General features: G+C 50.7%; 2 protein-coding genes across 3 annotated transcripts in view; one reads left to right on the top strand and one right to left on the bottom strand.

Moving 5' to 3' along the window:
• Window positions 1-15,393, bottom strand: part of GPATCH1 (G-patch domain containing 1) — a 52,153-nt gene extending 36,760 nt beyond the window's left edge. For both annotated transcript variants that reach the window (XM_058674601.1, XM_058674602.1), the window contains exons 1-7: window positions 15,251-15,393; window positions 10,259-10,393; window positions 8,300-8,385; window positions 6,230-6,390; window positions 5,507-5,604; window positions 1,733-1,791; window positions 807-1,049 (exon numbers count right to left, since the gene is read on the bottom strand). In XM_058674601.1, coding sequence (XP_058530584.1) covers window positions 807-1,049; window positions 1,733-1,791; window positions 5,507-5,604; window positions 6,230-6,390; window positions 8,300-8,385; window positions 10,259-10,393; window positions 15,251-15,323 — 855 coding nt within the window. In that variant the 5' untranslated portion in view covers window positions 15,324-15,393. The remainder of the gene's footprint in view (window positions 1-806; window positions 1,050-1,732; window positions 1,792-5,506; window positions 5,605-6,229; window positions 6,391-8,299; window positions 8,386-10,258; window positions 10,394-15,250) is intronic.
• Window positions 15,394-24,098: 8,705 nt separating this feature from the next.
• Window positions 24,099-27,027, top strand: part of RHPN2 (rhophilin Rho GTPase binding protein 2) — a 55,827-nt gene continuing 52,898 nt past the window's right edge. Inside the window, exon 1 of the mRNA XM_004595008.3 lies at window positions 24,099-24,232. Coding sequence (XP_004595065.2) covers window positions 24,164-24,232 — 69 coding nt within the window. The 5' untranslated portion in view covers window positions 24,099-24,163. The remainder of the gene's footprint in view (window positions 24,233-27,027) is intronic.

Raw genomic sequence — 27,027 nt, 5'->3', positions numbered from 1 at the left:
GAGGAAATGACAAAGTCATTAGCATCCAAGTTCATTTGAGGACAGAACATCTGGACCATTCTGAGAGGATGCGCAGTCAGCACAAGCTCCCCGTCTTCCTACAAGCAGCATGCGAGTTCCCTGAGTAGAAAATTACCCCTGTGCTCATGACTTGGGGGGCCTGCATCGGTCCAAGAGGTCGTGAGACCTGCTCCTGCGTTCAGACAGGAGACTGCAGCTTGACTGGTGCCAAACCAAAGGTAGAAGGGTGGTTTTCTGTGTGCCCCTCAAAGGTGGGGAAGCAGTCCTCACTCCAGGTGCACTCCGATCACCAAGGGACCCTCGGGAGCCCATTATTAAGGTCGGGATGGTATGATTTACCCAAAAACAAGCATAATGGAAATATAATCACCTCGAAGTCCCTGTTCAGGGGTACAGGTTTGGTGTGGCAGTGAAGACACTGCTGGAGGTACCCATATCCCACATCACAGTGCGCAGATTCAGATCCCAGCTCTGTTTTGGATTTTAGCTTCCTGCCAAGGCACACCTGGGGAGGCGGTCTTAGCCGCCTTGGCTTCTGGCTTTGGTCTGGTACAACTCTGGCTGTTGCAGGCATTTGCAGAAGGAACTATGTGATGGAAAAATCTGTCTCTTGTCTTATCTCTCTTTCTAACTCTTTGCCTTCCAAATGAAATTAAAATAAAGCAAGCCATTTGCTGTCCTTATTTATGCTATGATCAATGTGCGCCTGCTGTGGGACACTCCCGGTCGTGGAAGGTGCATTCGTTGGCCAAAGACTCCACCTTTATAAAACAGATGGCTCTTACCTGGCCTGAGATGCCCAGCTTTCTTCCTTTACTTAGTCTGACATCTCCAAGAAGGTCGCTGGTCCCCTCATGGACCCCACTGAAAAGATTAAAATGTTCTCCCGAAGTTCCAAACAGCGCCTGGCTGGGATCCAGGCCCTTGTAAGCCAGTCCGTGTACATTATCTTTGGGTGTGAAATCCACAGGCATGACATCTTTGGGCGCAAAGGTCACATTATCAGGCAAGTAGTCATCTTCTTCATCCTGTGTTTCAAGCAGAATAAAGAGGAATCAGTGTGGGAAATGAAGTAAACTTCTAATATATTCTCCTACAAGGCACTGATTAATTCCAAACAGAATGTCGCCCAACTTTGATTCATGCTGCTACAAATGACTAAATTATTTGACCTAGTGTTTAAAAAACACACACACACACCCTCATTCCACACTGGAACACCAGGGTTCAATATCTGGATCCAACTCCTGACTCCAGTTCCCTGGTAACACAGACCCCGGAGGAAGCAGTGTATATAGCTTAAATGAGTAGATTCTTACACAGGAGAAAATTGGATTCCCAGATCCTGGCTTCAGCCCTGGCCCAGCCCCAACTTTCTGTGGGTATCTGGGGAATTAACCAACACATGGGAGCTTTCTCTCTCTCTCTGCCTCTCAAATAAAACATAAACAAAGGAACCAAACCACAACTCTGAATAAATGACACCAATGCAGATGACTCTGTGTGAAACATCTGAACAGACTAGGCATATATACGGTGTTGGTATGTTGCTGAATGCATTGTCGGGACATAGTGAGCACAACTTCAGGCTACAGATATTACATGGTAATGGAATCCGATTTTTAAAATTGTTCCCAAGCCTAAAATGTTGCAATCATAAACTAACAGGTGTCACAGTACCTAACTGAAGATCAAGCCTTCCACACCATACCTCAGATCCTTCCGAGCCGCCAGGGGGCAAGGCACAGCCATAGATTTTGACTCCGGGATCTGTAACAGAGATTTCAAAGGTGGTACTCACCAGCACTCTGAGGTACCTGGTTGCACCTGTAAAAAATGTTACAGCCACAGGGATAGAAGACGACCTAGAAATTGTTCTTCCGCAGCTTCTGCCTCACTCAGGCTCAGTAAGGAACCATTACTACCCTGGCACCAGGAAGAACCCAAAGAGAATTGCTGATGCCCTCAAAATACCTACTCGCAACCTGGACAGGAAGAATAAGGGTGGGGAAAAAAAGAATAAAAAACAGTATTGCTGGGGCTGGCATTGTGACATGGCAGGGTAAAGCTGCTGCAGGGGATGTCTGTATCATACAACATGGTACTGCCCAAGTTCTGGCACCTCTGCTGCTGCTGCTGCTGCTCCTTAAGGATTTATTTATTTACCATTGGAAAGGCAGATTATTTTTATATCATTTTTTTTAAAAGATTTTATTATTATTGGAAAGCCGGATATACAGAGGATGAGGAGAAACAGAGAGGAAGATCTTCCATCCGATGGTTCACTCCCCAAGTGAGCCGCAACGGGCCGGTGCTGCGCCGATCCGATGCCAGGAACCAGGAACCTCTTCCAGGTCTCCCACGCGGGTGCAGGGTCCCAATGCATTGGGCCATCCTCAACTGCTTTCCCAGGCCACAAGCAGGGAGCTGGATGAGAAGTGGAGCTGCCGGGATACGAACCAGCGCCCATATGGGATCCCGGGGCTTTCAAGGCGAGGACTTTAGCCGCTAGGCCACGCCGCTGGACCCGGGAAAGGCAGATTTAGGGACAGAAGGAGAGACAGAGAGAAAAATCTTCTATCTGCTGGATCACTCCCCAAGTGACAACAACACCCAGAGCCAAGCCAATCCGAAGCCAGGAACCAGGAGCCTCTTCCAGGTCTCCCACACTGATGCAGGGTGCCCAGGCTTCGGGCCATCCTCTATTGCTTTCCCAGGCCACAAGCAGGGAGCTGGATGGTAAGCAGAGCAGCCAGGACACAAACCGGCAACTGCATGGGATCCCAGCATTTGCAAAGTGAGGATTTAGCGTTTGAGACATTTTGCCAGGCCCCACCTCTGCTTCTCATCCAGCTCCCTGCCAATGTACCTGGGACACAGAAAATGTTGGGTCAAGTGCTCCCGTCACCCACAGGGGAGATCCGGATGGAGTTCTGCCTTCTGGTCTTGGACTGGCCAAGCCGCAGCTGCTCTGGATATTTGGAGAGTGAATCAGATGAAAGATTCTCATTCTTTCTTACTCTGTTTTCAGATATACAGAGAGGAGGAGAGACAGAGAGGAAGATCTTCTGTCCGAAGAGTCACTCCCCAAGTGAGCGCAACGGCTGGAGCTGAGCCAATCCGGAGCCAGGAGCCAGCAGCCTCTTCCAGGTCTCCCACACGGGTACAGGGTCCCAAGGCTTTGGGCTGTCCTCGACTGCTTTCCCAGGCCACAGGCAGGGAGCTGGACGGGAAGCAGGGCTGCTAGGATTCGAACTGGCACCCATATGGGATCCTGGTGCGTTCAAGGCAAGGACTTTAACCATTACGCTATTGCACTGGGCCCTACTCTGTTTTTCATACAAAAAAAAAATTAAACATTTTTTTAATTAAAAAAAATTAAGATGTATTTAATTTTATTTGAAAGGTAAATTTTTGCAGAGATATTGAGAGACACAGAGAGAGAGGTCCTCCATCCCTTGGTTTACTCATCAAATGGCTTCAAGAGCCAGAGCTGAGCTGGTCCGAAGCCAGAAGCCAGGATCCTCTTCCAGGACTCCCACATGGGTGCAGGTTCCCAAGCACTTGGGCCATTTCTTACCGCTTTCCCAGGCTATAAGCTCAGAGCTGGATGGGAAGTGGAGCAGCTGGGACACAAACTGCCTCCCATATGGGATGCTGGTGCCACAGTGCAAAGGATTAGCCTGCTGTGCCACCTGCAAGTATGTATTTGAGAAAATTACTGAGCATTCTGTGGTTGGGTACCACATCCTATACAGGAGTCCCTAAGTCCTCACTTCCTGCTAATCCCTACTGGTTAAGAGGCTAGTTGAGATGCCTGCCTCTCAAACAGGGTTCAACACCTACTCCAGACTGACTCTAACTTCCTGCTAATACATCCGCTGGGGACAGCAGTGATGGCTCAGGTGACTGCCTTCCTGCCTGACCACTGCCGGCATCTGGGGGGCCGTCTCTGTCCTACTCCATCTGTCCCTTAAATCAATAAAAGAAGAGAAGAGGAGAAAATAAAAGCAATAATGTTAAACTGTGATGCAGTTGTAGATGGAGTTGAAAACATGAATTTTTATACAGTACTGGTGAAATAAAACTACTACAGTCCTTCTGGAAGCTAACAAGCATTATAAGCCTTAAAATAATATGTATGCCACTGAATACAGCCATTTTGCTTCTAGAAATACACAGCCATAAGCAATAAGCAGTCAGGAGGCAAGCGTGGTAGCGCAACAAGCTAATCCTCCACTTTCGGCACCAGCATCTCATATGAGGTGCTGGTCCGTGCCCTGGCTACTCCATTTCCCATCCACTTCCCTGCTTGTGGCCCAGGAAAGCAGTAGAGGATGGTCCAAAGTCTTGGGACCACTGCACCTACATGGGAGACCTGGAAGAAGCTCCGGGCTCCTCGTCTTGGATTGGCTCAGTTCCAGCCATTGAGGCCATTTGGGAGTAAAGCAGCAGACAGATGATCTTTCCTTGTCTCTCCCTCTCTCTACATAAATATATCTTTCAAATAGAAATAAATAAACCTTAAAACAAAAAAGAGGAACAAGTACACAGTAGGAACAGGCATTGTAACACAGCGCATTAACCCGTCATTTGTAAATCCCCATCCCAGATGGGAGTGTCCATTCAAGCCCTAGCTCCACTACTGATCCAACTTCCTGCTATCATATCTTGGAAGACAGTGGCTGATGATCCAAATACATGGACATCTCCACATGGGAGATCAGTTAGAATTCTGGGCCCCTGGCTTTGGTAGGAAGATGAGATGTGTCTGTGTGTGGCGGGGAGGTGGAAGGGGAGTTAGTCTAGCTTCCAAACAAATAAATCTAAAGAAGGAAAAGTATTCTTAGGGCCCAGCACCGTAGCCTAGCGGCTAAAGTCCTCACCTTGAATACCCCGGGATCCCATATGGGCATCGGTTCATATCCCAGAAGCTCCACTTCCCATCCAGCTCCCTGCTTGTGGCCTGGGAAAGCAGTCGAGGAAAGCTCAAAGCCTTGGTACCCTGCACCCGTGTGGGAGACATGGAGGAAGTTCCTGGCTCCTGGCTCCGGATTGGCACAGCACCAGCCATTGCGCTCACTTAGAGAGTGAATCATCAGACGGAAGTTCTTCCTCTCTGTCTCTCCTCCTCTCTGTACATCTGACTTTGTAATGGAAATAAATAAATCTTTAAAAAATGAAAGAAAGAAAGAAACCGCTTGGGGAGCCTGCATCCCTTTTGACAAAAATGCCAGCACTCTGCTGGCTCTGCTTTCTGCTAATGTGTTCCTTGGAAGGTAAAAGTTGACAGATCAAGTTCATGGGTCTCTGCCACCCACCTGGAAGTCCAAGACAGAGTTCCAGGCTCCTGGCATCCGCCTGGCTCAGCCTCGGCCGTTTTGGACATGTGAGAAAAACATGCCTGTGTCTCTACCTTTCAAAGGAATAAAATCAATGAATTAAGTTTTCTAAAAAGAGAATTCAGGAGAGTCAATGCACGTACCTGGTTTCTGTCGGCGTGGCCTTCTCTTGACTCGAGGGCCAACTCCTTGTCCTTCCTTCCAGCCCATCTTTCTTAGCAGTTCAAAACCAACCGATAATCTAGGATGTCAAGATGTGGAACGTGAATGTCTTCCGAGGGCATCAGCAATGGTATGAGATGAGCAGTGTCTGAGACGCTGCCTGGCTCCTACACCTGTCTTGCCCCAGGCCTCTGCCCACATTAGAGCTGCCTGCCACCCCCATCTCAGCTGTCAAGCCTGATGCGCCCCTAGCGGAGTCAATCAGATGCCCTCTCCTGGGCTTGCAGTGGGCACATGGGGACTCTAGGCTGTCCTTGCTGAGCAGGAGGCTGGGGAGACATCCGGGGCTGAAGCTTCTATATCAAGTCACGTGCCCAAGAATTGAACAAGAAGGTACATGTAAACAGAGGGCAGGATGAGGCAGACAGGAGAGACATTGGGAAGGATAGGGGTTGAAGAGAAGCCACTTGGCCTCCCGGGAGCTCTCCAGGCTCCTTGAGCACCAACAGCACAGCTGATACCTGGAGTTCTTGGGCACACCATACAGAAACAAAGCAGTTGCCTTCTGACAAAGCCCTTCTTTCCATTCGGACTGAGTCCAAGGAGGGCTCTCTTACTTGCAGCCAAATTAGCTCCCCAAGTAAGATGACCCTACACATGCAAAGCACGATGCCAGGAACGGAACAGAATTAGATTTTTCTCACTTTGCTGGCGATATGAGGTCATCAAGCAGCGTAGCTCCAGGAATAGGGGCAGCACTGGCTGCCAACTGCCTGGCCTTTTCTCGGATCCTATCTTTGGTTTTAGAGGCAAAATCGTCTGTGGTGACGATCGCTTTAGGTGCTATTCCAAATTCACTGAGATCCTGCAAAAAAAGAAAGAAAAAAGAGATTCACACAAAACAATACTATTTGGAAGGTAGTTAAATGTGGTATGTCACATAGCTTTATTTCCTTGTATAAAACAAAAAAGTTAAGACACACAATCTAGCCAGGGAGCAGCAGAGCTAGCAGACCTTACACCCTAACTTGAGCAGCTCATTCTCAACTGGCAAAGGTCACCAGCAAGCTGGAAAGACAAAGAGTGAGGGCCGTGTTCTTCAACAAGGTTTATGAGTGTAGTATGACTGCAAAAAGCTTGGCCTCCCAGCTCATGGGCATTTGTGACCACTCCTGTGCCATGCCTTGAACCAGACTTATGCATTTTCTGGAGCAGGTGCTGCCAGTGCCCCGTGACAGCCGTTATCCAATGCTCTTTCCTCGTGGAGTCCTGAGGTTGTCCAGTACCTATCTTCCTCTGCTCCACATCACGAACACTGCCCCAGCACCAACGAGGCAGGCCCAGGGAGTGGTGACTTGTGTCCTTCGTGAGAAGTAGTCGTTTGAGTCCCATTTCCCTTGCCGGGGACTGCCTCAGAAGTGGTCACGTAAAACAACTTGCCCAAGCACATGGGCAGGAAAACCCACAATGTAGGATGTAGGTGAGACAACAAAAGAAGAGACTCGCTTATACAGCCCAGTCACCCCGGATGTGCCACCCAGAACTAGTGCAGCTTCGTGGTAGCACAAAGAGGCATAGTGTGAGCGCAAGCTGCCCTGCAGGGGACGCCTGAGGAAGGCAGGCCCGGGCCCCGCTGACACCTCAGCCTCCTGCATCAGTTTCCTTACAGATGGTGCTACTCGGAACAGGAAGGAAGCCTCCCTTTCCCCTTACCTGCAGCCCAAAGGACGCCAATGTAAGTATTTTATACCAAGTTTTATCAAGCATAAACCCACAACCAAGTATTTTGGGTTTTTTTTTTTAAGATTTATTTATTTTTATTGCGAAGTCAGATATACAAAGAGGAGGAGAGACAGAGAGGAAGATCCTACATCTGATGGTTCACCCCGCCCCCCAAGTGGCCACAATGGCTGGAGCTTCACCAATCCAAAGCCAGGAGCCTGGAGCCTCCTCCGGATCTCCCCCACGGGTGCAGGGTCCCAAGGCTTTGGGCCGTCCTTGACTGCTTTCCCAGGCCACAAGCAGGGAGCTGGATGGGAAGTGGAGCTACCAGGATTAGAACCGGCAACCACATGGGATTCTGGTGCACGCAAGGCGAGAACTTTAACCACTACAGTATTGTGCCGGGCCCACAACTAGGTTTTAAGGTGACAAAGGCTGAACTTGAACTGCAGTGTGTGGGGATACTGTGGACAGCTGCAGGCTCAGCGTCGCACAGATCGCACTTGCGGGGCAACTGTGGCTTATCTGCCTCCACGTGACTTCCGCCTCCCATTCCTGATTTTCAGAAACTGATCCCCGCACAAGATACTACACCAGTGAGGCAGCATCCACTGATGTGCAGGATGCCATGGTACAAAAGATGCTACCGGGCCCGGCGGCGTGGCCTAGCGGCTAAAGTCCTCGCCTTGAAAGCCCCGGGATCCCATATGGGCGCCGGTTCTAATCCCAGCAGCTCCACTTCCCATCCAGCTCCCTGCTTGTGGCCTGGGAAAGCAGTCGAGGATGGCCCAAACCTTTGGGACCCTGCACCCGAGTGGGAGACCCGGAAGAGGTTCCTGGTTCCTGGCATCGGATTGGCACGCACCGGCCCGTTGCGGCTCACTTGGGGAGTGAAACATCGGATGGAAGATCTTCCTCTCTGTCTCTCCTCCTCTCTGTATATCCGGCTTTCCAATAATAATAAAATCTTAAAAAAAAAAAAAAAAAAAAGATGCTACCACCACCACACATGCCACTGGTCCCTGGCTACAGCTGAAGCTGTGGACACCCACCTCTTCATCCATAAAGTCCTCAGGCCCGAGAACGGACTTGTCCGCTCGATTCTGGCGTGAAGACACGAAGGTCGAGGGCGTCCATCCTACAAAGGAAAGAGTTCAGACTTTGTAACCCTAGGTGGCATTCTGGTTTACAGCACAATAATTCAGTAGGATATTTGGACTTGAAACTCCCAATAATGACACAGCCACTTGCCACCTCATCATTCATTAAGATATCATCACCCCGTATCCGTCTCTTATCAACCCTAACAGCCTCTGTCTTGAGAACTTGGTGAATACACTGAGGGATCCACATGAGAACCTGGAAGGAAAGAAAATCATTCCATACGCCGAGGAGTAACCTCTGACCCAGTGACCAGAGTATCACTTGGGATAGTTATACCCTACATTGCAACGCCCAAGTTTGTCCAGACTCCACCCACTTCTAATGCACCTGGGAGGCCACGGCTCAAATATGTGGGTCCCTGGCATCCATAGGGAGACTCAGATGCCGTTGCTGGCCCCCAGCTCTCGCCTGGCGCAGCCTCAGTTATTGCCAGCATTTGGAGTGAGCTCTCTTCCTTTCTCCCTCTCTTTCTGTCTTTCAAATAAATAAATAAAGCTTTAAAAAAAAAAAATGACCATTTCCTGGTAGCTTAATGTCCTAACAGAATTATTTTTCTTAAAATTTCTTCTATTTTTAAAGATTTACTTATTTAAAAGATGGTTTCAGAAAGACAAAAATGAAAGCGAGAGCGAGAGAGAGATATTCCACCTGCTGATTCACTTCCCTAATGACCATAAACGCCAGGGTGTGGCCAGGTGGAAGGCGAGAGCTTCATCCAAGCCTCCCACGTAGATGCACAGGCCAAGCACTAGGATCACCTTCCAGGGCACTCCCAGGTGTGTTAAACAGGCAGCTGGATCATGAGCAGAACAGCTGGGACATGAACCATAGTCCATGTGAGATGCCAGCATTGCAGGTAGCAGCTCAATCCACTGCACCACACTGCTAGTCCCCACATTTGGGTCAGGGCTGTGGCGCAGTAGATTAAGCTTCTTTCTGCCGTGTCTGCATCCCATACGGGCATCAGTTCTAGTCCCACCCGCTACACTTCTGATCTAGTGCCCTACTCTGACCTGGGAAAGCAGTGGGGAATGGCTCAAGTCCTTGGACCCCTGCATTCATGTGGGAGACCCAGAAGAAGCTCCTGGCTTTGGATCAGCTCAGCTCCGACCATTGTGGCCAACAGAGGCTGCAGGATCTTTCTCCGTATCTGTCCTCTGTAACTCTGCATTTCCAAATAAACAAATAAAAAAAATAAAAATAAAAAACTTCCATATCAATACATTTACATACACACACTATTTTAAACAGCATGAGGTTCATTATACCACATAACATGAAAATCCTAATTGTTTTTTTCTTCCAGGTTGAGCATGCAGCCGCCAGCCACGTGGTCCGCAACATCAGGAGACTGCAGCTTGCAACGCTCTGCTCTCCATGTCTCGGACGGACGCTACACTGGGTCATCACCCCTGTGACCTTCAGTTGCTGCCACTGCACGACACTTGTCACATCTGACACGCTAAGCCATGTGAGGCAGTCAATGATTAACAGAGGGAATGAGTGAGGGTTCCGCGTGCGACAAGACAGTGACAGGACAGTGATACAAGAAGGAAGTTCTTTTCATCCCTGAATCTGGTAAGAACGTATCTATTTTGGACACAGGAAAGACTCACCTTCAGGTTACAGTCACAGAACACACTAATTGGCTCAGGAAACATTTCCGACACTCAAAGGACACAAATGACGTACAGTGTGTGCATTGAAAGATTTCAAGGGTAAAAAAAAAGAAAGATTTCAAGGGTAGTTACAAAAAAAAAAAAAAGAAGACAGCCAGGGAGAAGCCTCCTGCAACATTTCAGTCCCTTGTGTCAGCAGCCCAGGAGCTCCGGGTAAGACAATCATACCTTCCTTTGAGCCAACCGTGTTGAAGTAGCCAGCAGAGAAGCCACCACTGAAGGCGCCATGAAATCTCTTATACCTTCCTTTCTCATCTCTGACTGTCTGATCCTGAAGGGGAACTGGTTTCTTTGGTCTTTCACCTGGAAAAGTAAAAAAAAAAAAAAAAAAGTGAGACAGAATTTAGGGAAAATGCAATTTCTTAAACATAATCAGTGGTCCATTTCTTTCAATTTAAAGTGTAACAATATAAATATTAGCTTAGTCTAGAAAACAATACAATTGATCTAGTTTATGGAAGGAACATGTTCTAGAAAAAAGTCGGCTTTTCCCACATTTTATTATGAAAAAAAAAAAAAGACAGCTCTATTAGGGAGAAGGCTGAGAAAGAATTCTTGCAGGTGACAGAAGGAACAGAAGGCACACACTGGTGCCTCATCCAGAACATCACAGAAACCCTGCCTCCAAGACTCCTCCCTTCTCCTACCACCCATTTCCTCCACGCTTAGGAGACTTTAACTCTCCTGGCTCCCAGTACACTTCTTTAAAATGGAGTACTTCTCCTCCTTTGTTGAAAAGGACTGGGTTTTTACATGACACAAGCAGCAGAAAATTTAATCTGATATATTTTAGCTTAGCTGAAATTAAAACACCCTTAGGTTTAAAGTTGCAGGTACCGTCGCTTTCTCGGCCTTTTGGCTAAGATCAAGTGTAAAGTTTCAGATACGAAAACACAATACACTGTCTCATGTTATCAATTCCAATCCAAAATCCAGATTCTAAAGTCTTTAAAAAAAAGTTTCTAAAATCAAGTTATTTTCAAAGAACAGAATATAAGTTAAATTAAGAGAACAGAACCCATTTTGGTAGATGAAATGCCAAGTTTGGAGGGCTACGTAGAAAGCCCGGCCAGGGCGAAGCTCTGTCCCCGTGAGCAGTGACATATTTCACTCTGAAGAATCGTCTCCTGGCACCGTAGAGTAAGCCACGCTTACAACACCAGCAGCCCCATCAGATCGCTACTTCATGTACCAGCTCCCCGGCTTCCACTCCACCTCCCTGCTAAGGTACCTGGACCAAGGACAGAGTTTTTTTTAACATTGGCTGGGGCCAGCCTCGGCTGTAAGAGCAGTTTGGGGCGTGAACCAGTGGCTAAAAGATCTTTCCCTGACTCTCCTCTCTCTGTGCCTCTACCTTTCAAACAAATCACTGAAAAAGAATGCATAAAATAATAAAGATCTGAATTGTAACTTGCGCCCCTTAACACAGGATTTTCACCATTTCTTAGAAATGTAACACACTCACACAACTCAATTTGGCAAGTGCACCTGCTCTGATTCCTGTCTGAAGTACTTCTAGTGGCTTGCACTGGGTACCCCAGGCATTGTAAATACGATTACCATCGTTCCTGCTCTCTAATACCAGTGGCCAGGGCCAGCTTCACTACCACTCCCCCAACAAGCTTGACAACCACAAAGGTCTCCACACACTGCCAATATTCCACAGCAAGAATCACTGGACCAAGGTAACAGAGGGCAGACCTTTGAGTGCCGGAAGCTGTTCCGGATGTGTTTCTCTACTATTGCTCATCCAGAAGGGGAGATAAGCCCCGCAGATGACTAAGTGGAAGCTGTAACAGCAGTTCATAAGGGCCAAGAGCGTGGCCACCTCGGTCCCCGGGGCACCTGACGAGAAGGCGACATCTCCTATCACAACACCAGGACAACCCCAGAGAGGAAGTGGCACTTTAGAGAGGCCAGGCTATAATCACGACCACTAATAATAGTTAATCCCTTCCTTTCACAAGTATTACCGTGCTTATCGCCAGATGAGAACTCTGACTGCCCTGAAGTCCACCACTAAGGACAGAGCTGAATCCAGGACTCCAGTCTGTACCCAAGCCAGGTTGTCACCTGCACCAAAGGCCTTGCCAACTGGCGCCCACGTGGGATGCTGGCACATGCAGGCAGATTCGGCCCCTGGATAATTGTTAACAAGTAACCTCTCAATCAGGACCAGCTGCTTTAATTAAGGAGTGGCTCTCTCCTGGACCAGTGTCTGCCTAACCATGTCACTACAGCTTCAAAGAAGAGAGGACAAGTGATGATGCACCTGCTATATTATAAAAGGTTCTCAGAGTGTACTTAAACTTCAAAGTGTTTCCAAAACTAAATATCAATATCCAAAAAATGCTGAATATCCAACAATTAACGGACTTTTTAGGCCAGGGGAGGGGAGTAGGGTGGAAACAGGCTACAGATCATATGATCAAATGTCCTTGCCTGGGCCCAGCGCAGTAGCCTAGCGACTAAAGTCCTCGCCTTGCACACAATGGGATCCCATAAGGGCACCGGTTCTAATCCCAGCAGCCCTGCTTTCCATCCAGCTCCCTGCTTGTGGCCTGGGAAAGCAGTCAAAGATGGTTCAAAGCCTTGGGACCCTGCACCCGTGGGGGAGACCCAGAAGTGGCTCCTGGCTCTTGGCTTTGGATCAGCTCAGCTCTGGACGTTGTGGCCACTTGAAGAGTGAATCAACAGATGGGAGATCTTCCTCTCTATCTCTCCTCTTCCCTGTATATCTGACTTTCCAATAAAAAATAAAATAAATCTTTTAAGAAATGGAAGTAAAACAAGCAAATCAGTACATTTTAAAAAATGTCTCTGCCTTCCTTCCACTTCAAAGCTAGGTTATACCATCAGACTTTGTTTTTTATTTTTCATGCAGCATCTAAAAATACAAGACCCATGTTGGCTCTCGGCTAAAGTCCTCACCTTGTACACGCCGGGATCCCATATGGGCGCCGGTTCTAATCCCGGCGGCTCCACGTCCCATCCAGCTCCCTGCTTGTGGCCTGGGAAAGCAGTTGGGGACGGCTCAATGCATTGGGACCCTGCACCCGCGTGGGAGACCTGGAGGAAGTTCCTGTCTCCTGGCTTCAAATCGGCACAGCACCAACCGTTGTAGCCACTTGGGGAGTGAATCATTGGATGGAAGATCTTACTCTCTGTCTCTCCCCCTCTCTGTATATCTGACTTCGCAATAAAAATAAATAAATCTTTAATAAAATAAAAAAAAATACAAGACCCAAGAGTTGATGAACTACATAACATGTCACAAGGCAACTGCTGTGAGACCAGAAACACAACAATGACAGAGAGCTGGAACCACATCTGTAATAACCTCCCTTGCACACGTGACCTATTCCGGCTTAGCTAAACTCTAACTGGCCTTCAAGGGACTGCTCTTGCCTCCTGGGCCCCCTTTAACCTGTGGATATTTCCTGTCTACCTCAGACACATGAGAACCTGTGATTTTGTGAGTTTAGATTTGAAACTCCATGGAAAGAAGCTTCAAGATCACGACATGACATGCTTGCCTACAGGCTACTGTGATCCTAAGCTGTGCTGGGACAGACATACCAGCGGTGGCTCTACTCACACTCTGGTCTACCTGAAAGAATTACAAATAAATTGGAGCTGGGGATGCGGGGAGAAGACACAGATGGCGTTTATTGCAGAACCAGGAGCACGGGGTGTGGGACAGAGGAACCTTCCACACCTGGGCGACACCCAGGAGACCAGGCTTCCTCCAGCTTTGGTAAGCACGGAGGACAAGCAGAGCCAGAAAACCACATGAGTATAATCAAGATCAGATCTCCCTGGAGCGAACAGAAGCCAACCAAGCAGCAGGATGTGGACGGGGAGGGATGATGGGACACCCACCAACAAGAGACCCGCAGGCAGTTTCTGGTGGGACATCACTGTGCCTCCTCTGTCTCTCCCCTACTGGGCTGGCACTGCCATCAGGCTTTTGGTAACATTCCATGCATGCTTTGCTGACCACAGCAAGTCAGTAAGTGGCACAGACCAGAAACATGGGAAGCCACTTGATTCACCCTACCCTCGCCTCCACATCCCACCAACAAGCCAGGTGAGCTATGCATTTCCAGTCCCTCCCAACTGGACCAGGACGACTGCTGCCTTATCCACCACTTCAGAGTCTCCAATCCATGCCAGCAACATCTCCCAACCTTTCAACCAATCTCCCTGCTTCACTCTTGCCCAAACCCAACCAGACAATTCTAAAAATCAAAGGGGAGTATCTAACAACACATTCTGGACCCAGTGCAATACCCTAGTGGCTAAATCCTCACCTTGCATGTGCCAGGATCCCATAGGGGTGCCAGCTCAAGTCTCAGCTGCTCCACTTCCCATCCAGTTCCCTGCTTGTGGCCTAGGAAGGCAGTAGAGGATGGCCCTAAGCCCTGGGACCCTGCACCCATCCATGTGAGAGACCCAGAAGAAGCTCCTGGCTTCAGATCGGCTCAGTTCTGGCCGTTATGGCCACTTGGGAAGTGAACCAGCCGATGGAAGATCTTTCTGTCTCTCCTTCTCTCTGTAAATCTGCCTTTCGAATGGAAATGAATACATCTTTAAAGAAAATGTAAGTGTGTGGAAAATAGATAGACACACATGTGTGTATATATACGTGTGTGTTCCTGTGTCACCTCCCAATGACTCTCCTATACTTAGTGTAAGATCCAAACTCCTTATGGTGCAGGTGAGCTCCAGCCGGTGCCACCGACAGCTCGCCCCCGCCATCCCCTTCTACTGTGTCCCCCTGGCACCCGGCACTCGTCACCACAGCAACCCCGCTTGTCCAGTGTACCCCTGCTTGTCCAGTATACCCCTGCTTGTCCAGTGTACCCCCCATCCCCGGCGCCCGCCCCCACAGCAGCCCCGCTTGTCCAGTGTACCCCCCCCCATCCCCGGCGCTCGTCCCCACAGCAGTCGCGCTTCTCCCGTGTTACACTTCCCTCCCCAGCGCCCAGGATCCACGGCAGTCCCACCTGTCCTCTGCGTCTCCCCCTCCGAGCCCCTCTAACGTGGATACCCCAACAGCATAGGCCTGCCCCCTCCTCCTCGCTGGGTTCCAGCGAGCCAGGGGTCGGGGCCGAATTCCGGTCTGCTGCCCCGACTCCCGATCCTTTCTGCCCTCACCTTCTTCCAGAGGCTCCAGGCCCGTGCCATAGCTGACCAGGTCCTCCTCGCTGTCACTGCCCCGCGCCGCCATCCTGCTGCCTTCCGGGCTCCGCCTCCTCGCGACGGCAACCTCGGCGGGACAAACGCCTTTCGTTCTTTCTCCTCCGCGAACCGTGGCAAAGTGCTAGGGCGCAACGCTCCAGTCCTGGCAGGTGACTTGCCTTCAAGGATGAAATCACAACCACCCCCCATTTCTATTCTAGCTCTGCAATGTGCGGGTAAGGAGGTGAGCCCTGGAGGAAGCCCCACCAGTGCCCGGCCGCGAGGCAGGTCCACACCTGACACCTGCCCAGTCTCCAGCTGAGTCCCGCGCCCCAGCCTCACTTCCCTTCCATCCAGTGGCTGCTCAACCGGATGCGCAAACTTGCTCCGCTGCGGCTCCCGGTCTGGCTACAGGCGGGAGACAGCCGCGGGTTCAGAACTGCGTGTGGTCAGTTGCGGAGGGTAGTGGGGACCCACGCACGCTGGCTTACGGGGATCGCCCTCGGGTTGGCAGACGTGGAGTCCAGACCTGTGCAAGGGACCTGTGCCCGTGGTGAGGGAAGCTGGAGACAAGCTTCGTAGGCAAAGAAGAAGGGGGCGAGGATGGGGAAGAAAACCCAGGAATTAAGAAGGGGAAGACTAACTGAAAAGAGAAAGAAAGGAAATGGGCATGGCATGGAAGCGGTAGGGAGTAGGAGTGGGGCGCACGGGGCTCCAGTCGGGCACGTACAGAGCGGCGGTGTGACGCCACGCCCGAGACCCTTTACAACTGAAGAGGAAAACGAAGCGGCTGTTGAGGGATGTGGCTGATGGAAACCCAGAAGGGTGCCAGTATCAGAATCCCGGGGATAGAGTTAAGACATGCCTTCCCACCCTCCCCCCAGACCCCTGGAATCTGCTCGGGCGGCTCGGGGCTGTTCTTGCAGGTCCTCCAGCCCCCAGGGCGGTACGCGCGCAGTGCCCTCTCCTGGCATTACCCTTACTCTCCCCGCCTCCAGGTCCCTGCTCGCAGGGTACTTTTTCCAGCCGCCTTCTCCCACCATTTCAAAAGCAAACCCTAACTCTGCACCCCATCCACCCCGCCCCCACGACCAATCCTACAACACTCGCTTGAATTTGCTGATGAATGGTGCTTCCCTAGCTCCTCATTGAAATGTAAGCTCCGTTTGGTTGTGGATTTGTTTTTGTTTTCTTCTGTTCTTTGTTTTCTTTCCTACTGGCCTCGTACCTGGCAGGCAAGTTGGAGCTCCAAGAAGTTCCTAGGAAAGAAAAAATATGAATTAAAATATAAGTTTGGAAGAAAGCCAAACTTGAAGTCTATGCATATAAGGAATCTCAAAAAAAAAATATTTAAAAGGGGCCTGGATTTCAGAATTTTTGCACCAAATAAACTCACCTTTTGATTCCACATTTCCATAAAGAGTTTGAAGTAACCTCATTGAAACCCTCAATAGCGCCCGGCGGCTAAAGTCCTCGCCTTGAACGCGCCGGGAGTCCCGTATGGGTCCCGTATGGGTCTCGTATGGATCTCGTATGAATCCCATATAAGTGCTAGTTCTAATCCCGGCAGCTCCACTTCCCATCCAGCTCCCTGCTTGTGGCCTGGGAAGGCAGTGAAGGACAGCCCAATGCTTTGGGATCTTGGCTCCTGGCTCCGGATCGGCACAGCACCAGCCGTTGCCCTCACTTGGGGAATGAACCATCGGATGGAAGATCTTTCCTCTCTGTCTCTCCGTCTCTCTGTATAGAAATAAATAAATCCTTAAAATAATAAATAAATAAAATAAATTTTAAAATCTTAAAAATAAAAAGAAAAAAACACTCAATAAGTGTGTTTGAAGGAAACAATGAATGTCTAGTTCAGTAAGTTGTGGTACGTGATTGATGCACATTGAGGGGTAGGATTGGGTCCCGCAGTTCCCAGGCTGCTTGTGATGCCTGCTCCCCACATGTTATCTCTTGGGTTTATATCCTGGCTAGGCTCCTAACTCCAGATTCTTGGGAATGTGCACCCAGGGAGGCTGCAGGTGATGGACTCAAGTATTTGTGTTCCTGCCACCTGAGGTGGAATTCCAGCTTTCCAGTTTCAGCCTAGCCCAGCCCCAGTGAATCTGGGTTCTGTAACTCCTGGGCCGAAAGAATACAGTAGAAGTGACAATGTATCATTTTCTGTTCTCATCTTTTGAGAAGCTAGCTCCTTGAACTTTGTTTCTTTGAATGCTTGTTCCCCCAACCTCTGTTTTGTGAGAAAACTTCCACACCCAGAAAGGCTGTGTGAACCAGCCCCTCACCAGCTGAGGATCCACTTAACCATGAGCACAACAATTGCTGGACATGTGAGTGAGGAAGGTCTCAGAATGACACTGGCTCCAACAGCGACCCTGACTGTGGCTGCATGAGAGACCCCAAGCAAGGACCTCCTGAGTTCAATGAACTCCCAGAAACTTGAGGGATAATAAATAAAATGACTCCTCTAGTTTTAAGCCATTAAGATGTGGGATAATTTGTTAGAACAATAGGTACCTGGAACAATTTGCCAGCCTTGAACAAAAGAAGAAAAAGACAGACAGCCACTGATGACAGGGTAGGCATTTAGCTTAGGGGTCAAGACTTCAAGTGTCCACGTCAGAGTTCCTAGGTTAAATATCCTCTTCTGGTCCCTGACTCCAGCTCTCCAGAACTGCAGATCCGGGAGAGCAGCAGTGTTGGCCCAAGTCATTCCTGTCACCTACATGAGTGACTTGGATAGCGTGCAAGTCCCAGCTTTGGCCCTAGCTGGCTGTGTTGAGCGTTGGTCTCACTCTCAAATTTTAAGCAAAAAGCGAAACAAAACAAAAAAACCCATGAGAAATTATCTTTAACATATACCAATAGAAAAGCAAAAACAGAGGGAGAAGAACACACACCATACTGCCAATTGTGATGAAAGAATATTCAAGTAACCACATGTATGTGGCTACCACACCCACACTGCAGGGGCAGTCTGCATGCACAGATGCACTGTTATATTTCTACTTCAGGTTCCTGCTCGGAGCTCTCCCTGCTCCACTTCCGATCTGGCTCCCTGATCTTGCATCTGGAAAAGCAACAGAAAGCAGCCCAAGTGCATGGGCTCCTGCTCCCATTAACTGTCATTGTGAATGTAAATGTGGACATTAAAAGAAGGGGTCAGTGTTAGGGTTCAAGACCTGGCCACTCCAATTCTGATTCAGTTTCCTACCGACGCATCTGTGAGACGGGATGATGGCTTGTTGCCACTCACACGGGAGGCCCAGATGCAGTTCTGGCTTCTGTCTCTGGCTTGAGCCAGGGCAGGTTTTTGCAGCCTTTTGAGGACAGAATCAGCAAGAGGACGATATCTATCTCTCCTTTTCTGTGTCACTCTTTCAAATAAACAATATAAACCCTTTTTTGAAAAAGGATGAAAGCCCCGGCAGCGTGGCCTAGTGGCTAAAGTTCTCACCTTGAACGCACCGGGATCCCGTATGGGCGCTGGTTCTAATCCCAGCAGCCCTGCTTTCCATCCAGCTCCCTGCTTGTGGCCTGGGAAAGCAGTCGAGGACGGCCCAATGCTTTGGGACCCTGCACCTGTGTGGGAGACCCGGAAAAGGTTTCTGGTTCCCGGCATCGGATTGGCGCGCACTGGCCCGTTGCGGCTCACTTGGGGAGTGAATCATCGGATGGAAGATCTTCCTCTCTGTCTCTCCTCCTCTGTATATCTGACTTTGTAATAAAGTAAATAAATCTTAAAAAAAAAAAAAAGGATGAAAGCCCATGATTTTATTTCTAAATATTCTGGTTCCTCTGGGTAGCAGTGTTGGTGCATCACCAAGGAGCTGGACCAAGTGGAGCAGCTGGGCCTAGAACCTGTTTAACTCACTGTGACACAAGGCCAGCTCCAGAATACTTTTCCTTTTAAGTCAGAGGAAATGGTAATGGTGTAGTGCAGCTGAGTGTGCCGTGTAGACAGCCCTGACTCCGCCACTTATCAGGCTCGTGATTGCTGAGCCTTGGCATTCTCCTCTGTAAAATGGACACGATGGGCCCGGCACCGTGGCCTAGCAGCTAAAGTCCTCGCCTTTCACATGCCAGGATCCCATATGGTGCCAATTCTAATCCCAGCAGCCCCACTTCACATCCAGCTCTCTGCTTGTGGCCTGGGAAAGCAGTCGAGGATGGCCCAAAGCCTTGGGACCCTGCACCCGCATGTGGGAGACCTGGAAGAGGTTCCTGGCTCCTGGCTTTGGATCAGTGCAGCACCGGTTGTTGCGGCCACTTCGGGAGTGAATCGTTGGAGGGAATATCTTTCCTCTCTGTCTCTCCTCCTCTCTGTATATGTGTCTTTCCAATAAAAATAAATAAATCTTTAAAAAAAAATGGACATGACAAGGTACCCACCCCTTAAGGTTGGGGAGCAGCAGCTGAGAGCACAGCACAAAGTAAGCACACGGAAATGACTGTGACAGGAAATGACTGTGACACCTAAGAACATATTGTAAGACTGGAGAACTGAGGCCGGAAGGGGTGAAAGGTCTGTCCGCAGTGACTCAGAGTCTACCCAACATGATGTGATGCCTCAAGTGGGCGTTCCTCTCTGCTGTCCAGTGGTTTCCATTTCCAAACCTTTTTAGAAGAATTGCCAAGGTGGTCCATAATCTGTGAATTTTAGTCACGTTGTGGTCTGTTTTCTGCCTCTATACCATAGTACCCAAGGTTGAATACTTATAGAGAAAAGAAGTGTATTGAGCTCTGGTGCAGGCTGGCCCCAACTGCTCAGCCTATGGTGATGGGTCCCCTTGACAGAAGAGTTGTTTGCAGTTGAGGTTTTAGTGTCTTGCCTGTCTCCAGAGTCCTACCTTTGTCCTTTTATTAGAAGCACAGGGATGGGGTTGGCGCCACAATGATAGGCTAAGGTTTCATTTATGGCACCAACGTTCAATATGGGCTGCAGTTCAAGTCCTGGACGCTCCACTTCTCATCCAACTCCTGCTAATGCACTTGGGAAAACAGCAGAGGATAGCTCAGGTTCTTGGGCCCCTGAACACACATGGTTAGACCAAGAAGTTCCTGACTCCTGGCTTCAGATTGGTTCCTCTCTGGCCATTGTGGTCATTTGGAGAGTAAACCAGGACAGACAATCTCTCTCTCTCTCTCTCTCTCTCTCTCTCTTTCCTTTTCTTTATGTAACTCCACCTTTCAAATAAAAATCAATAAATATATCTTAAGCAGAAGCAGCAGCATGGGGACTCCCTACCACAATGGGCTTCACCAGCACGAGGCTTAAGGATGCCCATCTGTTGGGGCAGGAACAGCAGCTTTACTTCCGGGTCACAATGGGATCAGATATGGGGTCAGATCTCTGGGTTCTCACCATGAGTCAGGAAGATATGTCAAGGAGTGTGAGGGTGTGCAGGGAGCAGGGGTGATGCTGTGGTGATTTGGGGAGCCAGGAGGAGTACCCCTGGGACTCACAGAGACACAAGCTCCTTTTGATCTTGAGGGACACAGGTGATTTTAGGATGGACTGCTGTGGCCCATAATTGTACTTCCTTTTCTTACTCTTCCCTTTCAACAAAAGCAGAATTGCCACAAAAGCAATGCTTTTTAGCTAAAGAACTCGCTTTGGTTTTCATTGTATTCACTTCTGCGTTTCGACCCTTAAGGGAAAGAACCACTGTTTTTCCCATTCTGGCTGGGACATAGCTGCCTTTCAAAATGTGTTGTAGGGGCCCAGTGTTACAGCACAGCTGGTTAAGCCACCAGATTGCCACTGATAAACCAACATCCCTCCCATCCATATGAGCACTGTTCTGTGTCCCAGCTGTCCCACTTCCAATTCAGCTCCCTGCTAATGTGCGTTAAAAATCAGTGGAACGTGGGCCCGGCGGCGTGGCCTAGCGGCTAAAGTCCTCGCCTTGAAAGCCCCGGGATCCCATATGGGCGCCGGTTCTAATCCCGGCAGCGCCACGTCCCATCCAGCTCCCTGCTTGTGGCCTGGGAAAGCAGTTGAGGACGGCCCAATGCACTGGGACACTGCACCTGCGTGGGAGACCCGGAAGAGGTTCCAGGTTCCCGGCTTCGGATTGGCGCGCATCGGCCCGTTGCGGCTCACTTGGGGAGTGAATCATCGGATGGAAGATCTTCCTCTCTGTCTCTCCTCCTCTGTATATCTGACTGTAATAAAAATGAATAAATCTTTAAAAAAAAAAAAAAAAAAAAGCAGTGGAACGTGGTCCAAGTACTCAGGCCCCTGTACCCACTTGAGAAACTCACATGAAGCTCCTGGCTTCAGCTCGGCCCAGCCTCCGCCATGGCAGCCATTTGGGCAGTGAACCAGCAGATGGAAGATGTAACACTGCTTTTCAAATAAATCTCTTATGTCAATGATAGAAGTGAAATGCGTATGTGACAAACTGCAAAGGCAATTCAAGCTGCAAGGTGGCAGAGAGAGATGATAAAAGCCAGAGGTGATAGGGAGTGACTGCTGACAGTTGGCTTTGAGCCAGAATGGGATGTCAGTCACCAGAGTGGGGGAAGGGTGTGCCCGGGCCACTCCTCTCAGCCTTGCTGTTTCCAAGGCAAAGGAAGATGACCTCATCCTTTTATTTGCAGTTGGGCAGGGAGAATGAACCAATATCTATAAATCCCTGACACTGTAGAGGCTCTATTATCAGTAAGTTTATTAGTTTATTCCAAATGTTATAGAGTGACCCACTAAGCCCAGTGTGATAACCTAGTGGCTATATCCTGTTTTGCAGGCCCTGGGATCCTATTATATGTATCACTTGGTATCCTGGCTGCTCTACTTCCCATCCAGCTCCCTGCTTGTAGCCCGGGAAAGCAGTAGAGAATGGTCTGCACCTGTGTGAGACCCTGGAATAAGCTCCTGGCTTCAGATTGGCTCAGCTCCAGTTGTTATTGCTATTTGGGGGGTGAACCAGTGGATGGAAGATATTTCTCGGTCTCTCCTCTCTGTAAGTCTGACTTTCCAATAAAAAAAAAAAAATCTTCTCTCTCTCTCTCTCTCACACACACACACACACACACACACACTCAAAATGACCCACTACCCTAAAGTTCCTAAAACGGAAGACCCATGGGTCCTTGCAGTGAGTAAGTAACTGTTTTTAACTCCCAGCCCTGGGAACGGCGCATTTCAAGAGCAAAGGATTTAGTACAAGATGACCCAAAGGTATTGAGATCAGCCTGACAGCTAGTTTCTCAAACACCTTCTGCAGCCAGGAGCTGGTCAGAACTTTGTGAGTTCTTGTAATTCAACAAGGGATGGATGGATGGAGGGAGAGAGAGAGAGGTTGGGGGGCATGCTGCCTTGTGTTGTATAAGGATCAGTAGAGATGGTGTGAATTTTTTTTTCTTTGGTATTAACTCGGTCATGGGTCCATGGTTGTGGTTCATTTTTTTTCATTTTTTTTTTTTTTTACAAAAGCTTATTTGTAAATGTACAACAGGCTCCAATTTAACACTTCATTCTAACTATGGGCTTCAAAAGACGCTCCGACTGGAATCCAGATGTTCAAACACGCGTGGGGTTGAGGGCAGCATCACTTCAGGCGCAAAGAGCAGCTTATATTTTGCAAGATTTCTTAATTCCACCTGTGGCCAACGGCCCTTCCCGGCGGACTTTCAGCATCTCGAGCTTCTTCTGGTCCTCTTTCTGTTTCTGCTTGAAAGCTTTAGTCTCTTCATCCATCTCCTTAGCCTGCTTCTTAGGTTGTTTCAAGGGCTTCTTTTTGCCACTTTCTGGCTGCACATGACGCCTGCCGTTGTGGTTCATTTTAAAAGTCCGAATTCCCAAACACATGTAACAAAACAACAACAAAACAGGGAGCACTAGGCTTGTTTGGAAAGGAGATGGCGCCCCACCTGCGCGGTAGCCCAAGACAGGTGCAGCTGCGCCAAGAACTCGGGGCGTAGTGTGGGGGACGTCGGTTCGGCCGGCCCGCCCGAGGGGGATGGGGCCTTGAATGAAAACTCAGACCCCGGAGGGCCTCCTTTAGCTCCTCAACTAAGCACGTGCCTCCCTCTTCCCACTGGATGCTTTAACATGCACGTAGCTCCGAATACCCTCGGCTATCCTTAGAAACAGCAACGCGCCCGGTTCTGCAGTGGAGAAAACCGAATTTGGAAGCGTGGGTTAAAGAAATGTGCTCGAGGACACCTGCGGTCTCTTTCGGCACAAACCCCCTTCTGGGTGTCCCTCGGTAAGCGCCCCCCCCTTTCCCAGCACGTCCGCAGCCCCTAGCTGTTGCTCCCAAAGTGCTCCAGCCGTCTGGCTAAAGTGCTCGGGGGCGCAGCGCCCGCGCTTCGGCACAGGAGTCCTCCCCTGCAGGAAGAAGCTTTCCCTAACCACTCAGCCCAGGGCCCAGCGCTCGAGGTGTCGGGTCGGGTTCCGGGTGTCGGGGCATCTGCGCTCTCGGTACTGACTCCCAGGGTTCTGGAGAGAGGGCCGGTTCCCAGTTTGGGCTTCGTTGCAGCCGCCTGCACCTCCCAGGCCCGGCTCCAGCGCCACCACGGCGTCCCCGAGGTTGAGCGCACACGATGCCCAATTTCCGACCCGGAGGTCCAGAGGGAACGAGGGACTAGGTCGGGGCGCAGCGACGCGAGGGAGGCCGGCGCGGGCTGCGACCCACACTGGGAGCTGGGCGGGGAGGGCCGGGGGCGTGGAGTCAGCGGGGCGGGCCGGAGGCGTGGTACCGGCGGGGCGCGGCCGGCTCCCGGGCTCTGGGGCTCCCAGGCTGGGCCTCGGGCGGCGCTGGGGGGGTGGGGGTGGCCGGGGCGGGCCGGGGGCGGGGTCGGGCAGGGACGCCCTGTAGGGCTGGCGGCGGCCCGGCGGCGCTTCAGTCCGTGGTCCGCGCCCTCACCGCCAGCATGACTGACGCGCTGCTCCCTGCGGCTCCCCAGCCGCTGGAGAAGAAGAGCGACAGCTACTTTCGTAAGGTGAGCAACTTGAAACGTACCGGGGAGTCGGCGACCCCCTTTCCTTCGGCTGTGGAGGCAGGCAGCAGAGCGCGCAGCCCGGTCGACCAGGCCGGGGAAGGGGGAGGGGGCGCGCTGGCCGTTGCCGGCCGGGCGGAGGATCGGGGTTGGAAGAAGGTGAACGAAGGCGATGACGACTGGGGCGGAGGCTCCCAGAACAGGTGGCAGCCGGATCGAGAAGGCTCTAGGCGCAGGTGCAGGCGGAGGATGGGGGGGAGGTGTCCCCAGTCGGGGACCCCGGGTGCCTGTGAGGGACCTGGTCTTTGCGCTGCGCGGCCTCGTTGCGCATGGGGACCCAACCTCTCTTGGTCTCCCCATTCCAGGAGTGCTTGGCGGGTTGTAGGCGAAGACGGAAGGGCGACCATAGATGCAGGTCGGCCTGCTCATTCCATCTCCAAAATGATTCCTCCGACCGCTTCTTTGGCGCGGATGGGGGCTGCTGGCGGGAGGGGACGTCCGTCGTCGGGTCGTTTCCGAGACCGCGAGCTCGGCGGGCATGGGCAAAGATTGTGGTCTGCTCCCCCCATTTCTCCCCCGGCACTTGGCGCTAAAGCCGATTTATCTGGTTGTCGGGGAGACGGCGTGCGCTGGCGCTCCGCATCTAGGGTCGGTGCGGGAGGACACTCATGGAGCGCTGGCCCTTCTCCAACACGACCCGAGCCCACCGGTGGTAAGGTCTGGACTCCCGATACGCTTTCTTAGCCGAGTCGCCACAAAGCCTTACACGCCTTTCTTGTCGCAGGTCCCCCTGGTGAGTCTAAAAATAGCTTTTGGCGTTGGGCCAGGGAGCCCTGAGTAGGTTGTGGGATTGTTTCTTATGTTTTTGTAACTGATGCAGCCGAGGGTACGGCGTGCGCAATTATCAATAGGGAAGTGGAAACTGTTTTCCCACAGAGCAATCAATTCTCAATTGTTCCCAACCCAGCGATCCGGTTCCTTAAAGGTCCTGGCCTCTCCCTACCACCACCACCACCACGTGACACTGCCGCCTTTGGTTTTTGCTGGCTGATGGTGAGGAACAGTGAGGGACCTTCAGGAGGGAGTCAGGTGGTGACTTGGTGGGCAAGGGTCATTTCTTCAAGTTGCTTTAGCGTTAACATAAAAGGAGCAGTTTTGAGATATATTTAAGTTCAAAGATGTCATCATGGAATTACAGGATTATAACTTCTAATTATGTGTGGCATTCAGGACCAGGAATCACAGGCCAGGGAATTGCAGGAGGGAGGCCTGGAAATCCCTTGATGCCCGCCCTGTCCTGGGGCCCCAGAGCCTGACTGCCTGCCACCCCCACAAGGCCTCCCAGCAAGCTGTTGCTGCTTTATGGGACTTCTGGTGAACAGGTGCAATTGTAACCGGTATCAGCATAGGGAGTGGAGAGTGGGGGAGGATGGCAGATGGGGTGGCACACCTGTGAAGGTGATGGTCCCCTACCCTTCCCCAGCATCTGTTCTTGTTGGGGAACAGGAACAGCCTCCACAGCTGTGAGTCCCGGAGAATGCAAGATATCCCGAGGTGGCTGGCAAGGGAGCCATGAGAGGCTGCCCAGCTGTGTGTGCTTGAGGTGGAAGAGTGCAGAATCCAGTGAAGCACGGCTTTCCATCTGTTTTGGAAATCAGACCTTGTAATGATCCTTGCGCTCTCTCATTCCGGTCCCGAACGTGTTCTTTGCACCAGGAAACTGGGAGGTGTTGACGTTGACTGTTTCCGGATCCCTGGCCAGTGTGACCTAAAACAAATACTTGCTGAATGAAAAGCAGGTGCTGTATAGGTGCCTGAGGGGAGGCAGAGCTGGGGCAGAGGGAGCCGCACAGGCCAAGGCTTGTGTTGGGGGCCTGGCAGCTAAGAGTCACAGAAGCAGCTGAGGAGTCAGGAAACTGCCGGAATCCATCAACATGTGATGTGACAGAGAGAGGTCTCCCGACGGCTGCTTCTCTCTCCAAAGGCCTGTAACAGCCAGTAACTGCATGAGGGTCTCCCACGTGGGGGGTAGGTGCTGCCTTCTCAGGTGCGTTAGCAGGGAGCTGAAGCGGAAGCATAGCAACCAGACCAAGAAGCAGCTCACCTGCTGTGCCACAGTGCCAACCCCATCAAAGTATTGTAAGACAGGCATAGAGGCTTAGGCTGCTGGTGGCCATGCTGACATCCCAAATCAGACTGTGGGTTCCAGTCCAGCGTCCCCACTAGAGCATATCCTGGGAAGAGGTAGCAGGTGATTGTTCATGTATTGGGGTTCCCTGCCACTCATGTGGGAGACCTGAATGGAGTTCCTCCTGGCTCCTGGTTTTAATTTGATCCAGCCCTGGCTGTTGCTGCCATTTGGATAGTGAGCCAGAGGATGGAAGATGTGTGTGTGTGTGTGTGTGTGTGTGTGGTCTCCAATGGCACTGTGCTTCTCAGAGAAGTAAATTGTAAAGACCTCACAAGCCCAGACATGTGTGATTGGTGTCAAAGGTCGTTTGACCTGCTGAGTGGTCATGAGTGGGGGATGGGGAAGGCAGCTGGGATGCTAGGCAGGAGATGGGGGCTTCTGGTCCCCGATTCCCATCACTGCCTTCCTGCTCGGCTGAAGGCTCCTGGTGACTTCAGTCGGTTCTGTGTCAGTGCTCAGCCGCCTTCCTTCCCGCCAGCTTGTGCCTCAGACTCGGACCTGGGCTCCAGGTAGAAAGCTGGGGTGCCAGTGGAAAGGTTAGAATGATGAGAGCCGGGGCAAGGCAGTAGCTGCAGGGATGGGAAGAACTGATAGGTCACTGTGGGAA

The sequence above is a fragment of the Ochotona princeps genome, chromosome 16 (assembly GCF_030435755.1).
Source record: "Ochotona princeps isolate mOchPri1 chromosome 16, mOchPri1.hap1, whole genome shotgun sequence".
Classification (NCBI taxonomy): domain Eukaryota; kingdom Metazoa; phylum Chordata; class Mammalia; order Lagomorpha; family Ochotonidae; genus Ochotona; species Ochotona princeps.
The sequence above is the reverse complement of the archived record's forward strand: the minus strand, read 5'-3'. Positions and strand labels throughout refer to the sequence as shown.